Genomic DNA, 11,323 nt, shown 5'->3' on the forward strand with positions numbered 1-11,323 from the left:
TACTTGTGAACCTTTTTTATTTCAAGTATCAATCCTAGGTGGCGTTGTATGTTAAGTCTTGATAAGAATCAAATTTCAAATCAAAATACCAATAAAATTATCTTTTTCTAGAAAAATTATTTTAATTAATTAATCGTTAATAAATAAAATAGTGGGATTTGAATATTTATAATACATACATATTCATAGGCGAAAAGAATTCTCAGATTGAAAAAATGATTTATTTTACGTCATCAAAACGTATTTACAGTACATTATTTACAGTACGAATAAAAAATTTTGTTAATGAATATTTTCTTAACATATCTAGAATTATCACTTATTTCTTAATTTATACAGCATTCATCAGTTTTACAAATAAAAATATTATTCCGTACGTATATGTTTCTATACCAACTTTTAATTGATTAATAATTATCAATAACAAATCTTAATTAACACTTAAAATCTATTTCTTGCATTGTATTGTTGTCATTCAGCTTATTTTTTTATTCTTTAAAAATCATTCTCACGAGATAAATTGATTTTTTTTATAATATATGATGATTTTAACATCTTGTTCGTAGCATTTTTAATCCTAGATGGCAAGAGTTTATTTTTATAATAAATAAATTTTTAATAATTTTTTTTCGATTGTTTTAACAATCAATTATAGTCAATTAGCATAATATGTTTGAGAAAATTGGAAAATATCAATAGTTAAGTCCAATAAATATTACACACTTGACAACCAGTAATTTTTCCATTTTCACATATTGTTATTGATTAAGACATCAAGTAGAAACTTCATTAACGTCACATCAATTTTTTTTATCCATCAATAATAATCCATACATGTTGTAATAGAGACTCATAAATATTCCAAATGTTTCATCCAATGTGAAAGTATTTTTCCATTTTTATACTAATTTACTTGACCTTCGTTATTAATATAAATATAATAATGTATAGTCCTAATGACAACCACAGCTTTTAACGACCATATTCTTATACCTCTTGAGAATAACGTTGCTTTCGTCAGTAAAGTAGAGCACGGAGATGGGTGAGAGTTTGGTAGGTGCACAGCACGGCTTCGGCACCTTGCCTGGACTTACCAAGTGCACAAGTGTCTGAACGATGGCATGATTCGTTGCATTCATATGAGCGTTCAACGGGAAATTACATTCACCGCTGCAATAATAAGCATCATAGCCATCCGGCGCTATGATCCAATCCTAAGAAAATTAATGTTTATGATAATCCACATGGTTCGAATTAAATGTCAGTTGATGATGAGTAAAAAATCTAAGTTAAAAAATTCATTAGCATTCTCACCTGCCACTGGAGATCTCGAAAACTGACGTAGAGAGTTTGAATTTTGCATGTTCGAGAATTGTATTGAATTGCTGGATCTAAAAAAAAAAACGTTAATTAACAGTTATTAATGTTGCAAGCTATAAATAATTAAATAGTGATTAATGTTGACATTTAATCATTACCAGTGTACGGATTTCGATAGTCCAAAGTAGAAGATTCACTTTTTCTTCGCCTTCTGGCATCACGTTTCTGTCGAACTTTTTTCTCGCGGATTCCGGAGCTTTTGAAGAATCCAACCATGAACGGTTGCTTGTCGGCATCTCCACGGAATCCAACGATACCAACGTCTTCCGGTCTCATTTCATGCACTGTAATCAAATAATTAAGTCAAATTAAGGCACGGATCATTCTTTTTTTTTATCTTCTTCCTCTTAAAATAATATTAATATAATAATGTACACTCTAGGAAAGATTAGCTTTCTTATGATCATGCAGATCGCACAGTAATTACAATCTTGAAGCTCAGAACATTTCATTAGAACGGCTATACGAACCGTCACGTGCGCGTTTATTAATAGTCAACCTTCATGAATATCAACTATTAAGGACTCTCGACACCCTCTCGGGCTGGCAACGTTGTTAAAGCCGTTCACTTCGTCGAATCCTCTCTATAATTTTCAGATTTATAAGTCAATTATATTTACATTTGTATAATGTTCAGCAGTCAATTATTATTAGATCATTTTTTGCTATTCTAAATCTATTTGTTCAACTATTATCGACTCATTAGTTGGCTATTTTTTAAAAAAACCCTTCTTATTGATAGTTTGATTAATTATATAAAAAAGAACATTTACTGAAAGTAACAATTAATTTTAATGATAATGTATGTTTTTAAATTATTATTTGAAAAAGAATTTCAAAGTTTTTCGACAATTAATTCAATATTAAATTTATTTTTTAAAATAGCTTTGCAAATATTTAAAAAAAATTTTATTTGCAAAATTATTATTTTTTTATGATGAGTTAATGTTTTCTTAATTTCAGTATTTTCAGATAATTTCACGCGTAATTGAAAAAATAATAAAGTAAAAAAAGATGCGATGAAGTCCACTAATTTAGCTGTTAGAAAATTAAATAATTTGAACCCTAATTTTGACGTTTAAATTCGTGAGTCTGCCTTATCATTATGATTTATTATTTTTTTTTTACTAATAAAAATTTTCTAAGGTCAATGTTTGGTCATTATAGTGAGAAAAAAATTCATCTTCTTGCATCTCATGACGCTCAATCCACTAAGGAACATGAAAGACAGCAAAAAGGCTAACGAATGGGCTGGGTAAATGCCAGGGTGTATATTATAAGAGGATGAAAATAAGTAAAACCAAGTGAAAAAATTCACATATCCAAGTAACGACATTCCTTTAAGCATCAGTAGGATTATGTACAGTGAGATTAAAGTATCTCTTTCAAGCTGCACATATTAACCAGCATATTCAAATGATTCTAAGGCTATAACAGAAGTAGTCGACTTCGTGAAAGCTGGTAAATTGGACGGGGTATGGAATGTGCATTTGCCATGATTGCAGACACCTGATTACATTGCTCGACACACATTAGACACAAGCTCAATCAATGTTTAATTAAAATTCAGATATAAAAATAGAATCGATCATGTGGTCGATGGTGTCGTGAGAAAATTCACGGTTGTTTCTATAAGCGTGGGTGGCGATCAGAGAGGTTTAAACAAGTCTTGGATAACTCTCGAAGAAACAGGATTGCTTTCGAAAGTAGTTGGGAACGAGGACTGCAAGAATTTCCGTGGAGGTCCAGTTAATTTCTTCATTATTCAATAATCATAATGATTATTATAATAATCACCATCATTATTTCTTTATTACCAACCAAAAAATTGTTTCAGCTTCAATTTTTATCTTACATTGTAACAATTCAACAAGATATCGAATTAAATGTAATTATACTTAAAACACACCATTATTTTACTGTTATAATTTAATCAAAATTGCATTATAATTTTATTTTATTTGAATAATTAAATTGATTATTGATAAATGGTTGATACAAGTGTGGAGGTGAGTAATTGCTCATAAAAATGAGATAATGAAATAATTGACGGGTTTAGACCAATTTTTTTCGATATAATATTGGAATTTTACATGAGGCTGTGATTAGAAAATGAAAATCACGCATGCACAGTTAGATCTAGGTGAAAATAATGATTATCCTAGCATTCCGCATTAGCACGCGTACGCATATAATATGTACTCGAATATGGCTCACCGATGTCTCGTTATATTGAATGATCAAAGGTAAACCGGTTATTGGGAGGCACCTGGAGGGGTGTGGATAGTCAGAAGCGAGGCAAGTCGCAAGAGGTAACCAGGAGGACGTGAGAAAGACAGAAAGGAGAGATCGATGGGAGAAACGAGCGGAGGAACAACAAAATTATCTAGGTGTGGCAAATTGATTCTCATGTAAGCTATGGTTACTTGATTCCATTTATAAAATACAGAGAAAAAAATGAACAGAAGAAATAATAATCAGAGAACTCTTTAAGGTCAATGATTGACGATCAAGACAATAAAAATAGCTTAAGGCTACAACTTGTGTGACAGGATTCAAAGTAACCAGTGAGATATAAACAACTGAAGGAAGATCATGGCATTGCGCCGTAATAAACCGACTCGAGGACGGTCGACAGGTGTATCCACTTTCCTTATCCGATGGTGGATCGTATCGTCAAGCCCCAAGCTTCTTCCTCATCTACCAAGAGCTTGCCTTATATTAACTCGCTATCTCATCTGAGATTCGGTGGCGGAATTCAATTCACTTTAGCTTTATCGTGTCATCTGTAAACTTCCCCTTCATCTACTTCAATTATCTTTATATTCATCAAATAATTGAGGAACTCACCAATCAAATTAACTATCATTTCCAGAAAAAATAGGTTTGTAGATTGATGAAAGAATCTTTTTTGAGAAATTTTATTTCATTAACATTCAATATACCAATCATAATTAATTTTTATTTAATCATGGAAATTATTTAATCAAATATTTGTTTGTAGAATTTATCCAAACTATTAAAAAGTATAGTTTAAAAAAAAGAAATGATCTAGGAATAGCACAGGTGTTTTAAAATGAGATTAAATAAAAAAGTAAAAGGATAAAATATCAAGTCCACTAAAGTACCAATGTAATTACTACGGAGCTGGTGATGAAAAAGTTCTTCAATGACATCAATTAATTTAATAAATCAATTATATTTTTTCTCAAAAAGTCAATGGATTTGATCCTTTAAATATAATGTACTAATACCAAAATTAATAATCAAACAAAAAAGCAAGTTTTTACTCAAGTTACTCAATTGCACTTAATTGATTCCACTGATCACTTCTTTATTTTTTGTTACCTTTTTTTACTAGATTATATTCAATAAGTATTTTTTGTTCACTTAACATGTCATCGTATGACTTCAGAAGCGTTGAAAAATATTTGCAAAATAATAATAAAGAAAAATGCTAATAGGTTTTCATCACCTACAGCTGAATGAATCATTGATAATTCAATGAGGAAATACCAAGCATTTTTTAATGAAAAGAAAATATTTTTGCTGAATGATATTCAATATCTCACCAGACCGATCAGCAGGATGAACTGAAAGATAAAGTCCTCGATTTCCTTCTGGATTATTTACCCAGTGTTGGAGTGCTTCACTGACATTTAGGGTCAGCCATCCTTCCTTTCCAGTAGTCGTGTTGACTGAATCGATGTATTGCAGCTCTTTAGTCCTGAAAAAATAACCATTTGAATATAAATCAGTATTTATTCAAGTTTTTTTTATAGAATAACTAGATTTTAATAAGGTAATTTATGAACAAAAGCTGTAAGTGTTTAATTTTTATTTCTGTAGCTTACACAACGTATCAAGAAAATTTCAACTATTCCATTATGTTCATCTTTATAATAATACACATCATTATGATGTTTTAAATACTTCTAAAAGCTAACCAAAGATTTGAATAAATAAATATTTTCAATAAATAATTTAAATGATGTAATGACAAATGGAACTTATTAAAAAATTTTTTTTTCAAACTTAATAAATATTTTTAATATCTGATCAAGCTATACATTATTGATAATTTATTTTTTTAATATCAAAACAACAACCAATAAAAATTAAAAGAGAGTTATTTTATCGTTAATAAATTATTTCTTCAATAAAAGACCCAAAAAAAGCTTGTTCTCAGTTAAAAGAATGTAAAAATAATTCCCTTGAAAATTTTTTTTCCATCTAAATTATGAGAACAAATATTTTAAAACAATTAGTAAAAATCCCAACATGTTATCGACACATTAAAAAGACGAAAGAAGAAGAAGATGATTAGAATCTGAGATTACATGTTCCTGAAGAAATTCTACGACGCCGACTTGTCTCGTTTGGACATAAGAAATCGATAGATGAGTTGATACTTAAAAAGTAAGAGGAGGATAAATAAAAAGTCTAGTCTCTTACATAAAAGACGGTAGAGAGAGGGAAAGATGTATGTCTGTTAACTGCGTAGGCCAAATAAAATAATGCTTGTGGCATCTCAAAAACTTAGCCGACGTCTACTTGGCTAATTTATCTCAATTTGCGGAATAGAGTTTCCGGTGTAGCTTACATGAGACAGTCTCGTTTTTTCTGCTCCAAATAAATGAAATTTATCGAAGTATCAAGGTGAAGGGCAAGGTTCTTTAACTCTTATATTAAATTTTTGTTATTTTTTCTCAAGATTCAACAGCTACTATTATGTTCAACTTCTACAAATCATCAAATAATTTTTATTTAGTTTTTTTTTATAAGTTGATGTATAACTGCTACATATTTGAATAGTTAATATTGTTGAAGAATATTTCTTTTTTATTTGAAATGTATGATCCAGCTAGACTGGGTGGGGATGTGTATTAAGAAATTTTTGATTTCTTATTTACTATTTAATGACAGATTGTCAATTGAAAAAAACCTTGGAGATACTTTCACGATCCAAAATTTTTCAGGTAGATATTTGAAGGTTTTTTTCAGCATCCGAGGACCGTCTAATTAGGGACACGAGGACGATGTTAAAATCATGGCTAATTCCTGGTAGTCAGACACGAGAATTGGTTGAGGGCTCTGAAGAGAGAGTTTCTTCATGGGTGGTTCAAGCATGTTAGTTTTCAACATCCAAAAATTTTAAAACAATAGATTCTCAATAAGTTACTCTTTGGATATCCTCAAGCATTAGTAAAACATAATAATCATTGTGGAATAAATTAAAAGCAAATGAAGAATGAAGTGCGTGGTAATTGAGACTTTCAGCATCTAAAAATAAACTTTGCAGTAAACAATCGTTTCAAGAACGGAAACGTCTAAATTGAGAATGTTGTTTTGATATTTTATACACAATCTTTTAAAGAGTATGGCATAGTTTAGTTCTGGGATTTTCCAATCTTTCGTGGATTCTAATGAAAGAGAAGGCAGCTGATGAATGAGTTGCAGAAAAAGTTGTTTTAAAAAAAACTTAAGAAACCATTAATTATATTGTTTAAAGTACTTTTCAAAAACTAACTTTGGTATTTAAAAAAAAAAGGTCACATCTAAAAAATGTGAAAAAATCAATTCCTTAGATACAATTGATTAAAATGGATGAAAAAAAATATGGAGCAATAAACTTACCCATCTGGTGCTCGCAAAACTCTATATGTTGTGATCATAAATGACCCACGATTTCTACTGTGCTTAATCGCCATGCTCCGATAGAGTCGTAGCTCGGCGCCTATTATGTGCTCACCGGGTGGCACCTCAGACACGTCGAACCACAGCCTTTTGCCACGCTCGTGCCGCACTCCGGGAATGTGATGATCTGCAAATCAGACAACAAGGTATCTATTATACTCTGAGTTAAATAAATACTATTAACTAAATCCACCTCATTCAACATAATTACTTTATTGAGTAAAGACAGAGGCTTTGTTGTCAAATAAATATAGATAAATTAATAAAAGACTTTGCCCGCCCTCACATTAATTACATCCTATCCTACCAAAACATTGCAGGTAAAAACTAAGTCAACAAGGACAATTGGAACGAATTTTTGCTCTAATAACAATAATTAACATGAATAATTAACAAACAGATTTTCATGGAAGAAGAAACATAATTGTTCAGTCATTTGATGTAAAACGTGTGGCTCAAGTTGAAATATTGTAAAAAATGAGATAATTTTTGCTGGGTGTTTGGTAAATTAAATGAAAGTGTGATTACAATGATTTGTTATCAATCTGTTAGCATAAAAACAGGTGGGTGTCATGTTAAAAATAAAATGCAAAATAGATAATAATTATTTAAGATAACACCTCTTGCAGTTATTTATGATTTTTCGTCATGGACAATTAAGCTGCTGACGGAATGAATGTATTACAATGACAATTTGTTATAATATGTGAAAGTGTACATAATAATATGAATTGTTTGCATATAATATAGATAATTTCAAAACCCTATTGATCAACATAAATAAATCATAGAACAATTTCTTGAAACAGTATTTTGATTCATGTATATACCTTGCACAATCACTTGTATGCAATTCTCTGTTTCACAACTCAATTCATTCAGCAATAAGATAAAGCTCAATCGAGCTAACGACTTGTAAAGAAATAATACACAGCTCTGGCTAGATTCAACAATGATTTACACGGTCAATCAAATTAATAAGTCACACAAAGAGTAGGTAGGCCAAGAAGAAGGGTTAAAAAAAGGATTGAGAATAAAAAACGAGTAAGTAGAATAAAAAAGCAAATGGCCAGTATATATCAGGTCAGATTCTAAAAGTCCCTAATCACATAACAAGCTGTGGAGGATTCGCAGCGTGAAATCATCGGAGGCTCACTCGTTCCCATCCTCTGTTTCACAGTCGAAGCCGCCCCGAACCGGACTCCCCCGGGTGCCTAAGTAATGCCTAATGTTTCCAGCTTGGATAAGGGCATAAAAATTTGTTTTGTTTCTTATTCCCTCCACTCTTTAGCTCACGGTCGCATTCTTCCAGAGGCACCTGATTGCTAAGAGCGAGCTCTCTCGTCTCAGGCACTCAGGGTGGTCCGAATAGTTTGGCCCCCGGGACCGTTCCTGGACCTCTAAAAGATTTTTTGTTTCTTACATATTCCTTCTCTCTCACGAATTATACTCCTTCCTCCTGCAGCATGGTTCCTCAGCTAAAGAAGTGAAAAAGCGGATAAAAAAATTAAGAAAAAACACAACCATGAGCCAAGTTGAGACATTTTTACCTGCCGCTAGCAGCATTAAGGGAAAGATATTGACTTGTTTTATTCTCATTTCCTCCTTCTCCTCCTCCAATACTGCCGCCTCTTTTTTCACCTCCTGTATCTTTTTCACTATTTTTTCAATCCTTTTTTGATTCTTTTACCTCCCTCGCTCTTTACCGAACTGCTATCTTAGAAATGGATAATATATGAGGACCAAGACGTTGAGTATCTTATAAAAGCGCCGACGTACTTATCGTCCAGGGCCCCCACGTTGAAATAGCTCCATTTCGGTGAACGAAAAAGACCGCAAGATCGATATCAAACGCCTGTCGATCAAGAATTTCCGGATCTTTAAATATAATGAATTGTAGAGGAAACCACCGAATTTATAATAGATTGAGTCATCAACTTTCTCTTATCCCTTTTTATTTTGTCCGCCATTTTTTGACTTTTTTGAATTATTAAATAGTATAATAAATTATTTTATTTATCTTTCTCATAATGGGTTTGATTTATACACGAGTTTCAACCAAGTTTAGGTGCTCCATAGGTGAACTTCTGCAAGAGGAGGACACGAAACAAATGAATTATGGTTATTGCTGATAAATTTATTGCCATATCCACGTGCGACGATATTTCACAATCTTTCATTTTCATGTTAGGCTTTTTTTTGTTTTTATTATTGACAAATATTATTTATGCTGACAACTTTTATCTTGTTAAAAATTTAATCGTTTATGAAAATATGATAAAGTTGAGTCAGTGGGATTTATTTAACTAACAAAAGTAGATAGTTGTTATTCAGATTTATAAAAATAATGTTACTTAATTATGATAATGACTTCTATTTTATTCAAATGATCTTTGAACTTATGTTCATGGATGCAAATATGTATATGGCATATGAATTTAAATCACTTAAAAAGCCACATACCGCAATAGATAGATGAAGCATCTTCGTGAAGTAAACACTTCTTTCATTTTATTTTTTACGAGCAATAAATTATAGACCTCAATTTACTTATGAAAACCATCTAGTCCGAAGAGTGAATAATTATTTTTCAATCGTCTATTATTATATATTAAGTGTCAAGAGTGTTTTTAATAATTCTTTCTATTTATAAACATTAAAAGATTTCCAGCAATCAAAAACTCAAGTGTTTTCTTATCAAAAACTTTCAAATTTGTGGCGAAATTACAAATTATTTTTAAGAAAAAGTTTTAAATGGATTAATAAGATGTGATTTAATGTAAACAAGGCGCGAGAAATTTGAATGCAACAAAATAACTGATTGTGATTGAAAGAAAGTGAAGGAAGTGCAACTCACTGTGTGCGGCGAACGTCATGATGACATCGCTCTGGTCGATGGCCCTGAGATCCTGACCAGTGAGGTCGAACTCCCCGTTGTGGTGTAGCCTCGGTGCGACCGGTTTCCCTTCGTCCTCACCCAGCGCGTTTTTGTAGATATCGAGAAGAAACTTTGGCGCCGACCTTTTGACCTGTGGAGTTTTGCCCATAACACTTCGCGGTCTGTCCGGCAGACCAAGAAGATTAAGGATTTCATGCTCGACATCGCGTTTCTCTCGTTGCGTCAAGACACGATGAACAACTGTTTGATCGAAGCCATTGTCCACATAAAGTCCGCTGAGTCGCGAGGAAGAAACCGGGGCCACACGTTGAGAAATGACCAAGACCAACAATAATAAAAACAAGAAACATATATTGGAGAGGCAAAAGCCCCTGTTCCTATCTGGATGATACACTTGATCACAAATCATTTCACGAGGACACTTTCACCGCAGTAGGGTGGATCAAGTCCTCCTCCTCTTCTTCCTCGGCTTCCGCTGACCCCGTCGTGTCCACGTCGATAACAAAACTAACTCAGATGTCACTGGGAATCACCGCCTTCACCAAGTAATTAACAACACTTGGACCAACTACGGGGAATGACAGTTGAATACTGATAACTGTTGCTTTCTGAATAATCCTGATGATAAGACAATAGCGCGAAATTTAAATGACACTTATTGGAGTAATCAATGCGCCACAGTACACAAGGGATATGGCAATACGCCACACGGGACCGCAATGAGCGCGCGCGAGTCTGTTTGTCTGGCCCGATCGCTGCCCATACACACTTCTCAGCTCTCCTCTGTCGTCGTCAGCCTCACCACCGCCTCCCAGGTACGTAACTGGAGATAAGAAGAGCCCTGATTCTACCGGACAACCCATGAAGATTCATTCGCGTGTAAAAATAAAAAAAGGAAATACATGAGATACTTCTATGAAGTGGAATAGTTTCTACGACTTGAAAAATACCAACCTTCCCAGCAGGAGGTCTTGAGGATTTTTGTTTCTTCGCGGAGATTTCGAGATTACAATCAGTAAGGCTTAGACGTAATTTACTTATGATTTATCTTCCAAGTATTTTTGCGTCACAAAATTTTTCTCATTCACCAATGACTGTTTTTTTTTTTCAAAGGTAAAAATGTGGAAGAGATCTGAATGAAATTAAAGATGACAGAAAAGTTTAAGGGAATATAATACGTTCCTGCGTCATAGAGATAGGACCCGCCCCTGTTGAAGAAGTAGGCGGTACAGAGTTGAGATCTAAGTGACTCGAATGGATCAGGGCTGGTGAACGACTGTCTTGCGATGGCGACTGGACAAGAGTAGTCCTCCAGTCTGCAGTTCATCAACGAACTTTCGAGATGTA

The 11,323-nt window shown here is 32.8% G+C and overlaps 1 protein-coding gene across 1 annotated transcript; it reads right to left on the minus strand.

Moving 5' to 3' along the window:
* Positions 1-324: 324 nt before the first annotated feature.
* Positions 325-10,737, minus strand: gbb (glass bottom boat). The gene is made up of 6 exons (XM_035088628.1): positions 9,935-10,737; positions 7,018-7,204; positions 4,953-5,107; positions 1,479-1,664; positions 1,315-1,391; positions 325-1,214 (listed from the first exon to the last, which is right to left on the minus strand). Exons 1-6 carry the CDS (start codon positions 10,383-10,385, stop codon positions 954-956), a joined length of 1,317 nt encoding a protein of 438 aa, XP_034944519.1. The 5' UTR covers positions 10,386-10,737; the 3' UTR covers positions 325-953.
* Between the last annotated feature and the right edge of the window lie 586 nt (positions 10,738-11,323).

The sequence above is a fragment of the Chelonus insularis genome, unplaced genomic scaffold, assembly GCF_013357705.1.
Source record: "Chelonus insularis isolate UGA/USDA-ARS -01 unplaced genomic scaffold, ASM1335770v1 contig_563_pilon, whole genome shotgun sequence".
In the NCBI taxonomy this organism is placed as follows: Eukaryota; Metazoa; Arthropoda; class Insecta; order Hymenoptera; family Braconidae; genus Chelonus; species Chelonus insularis.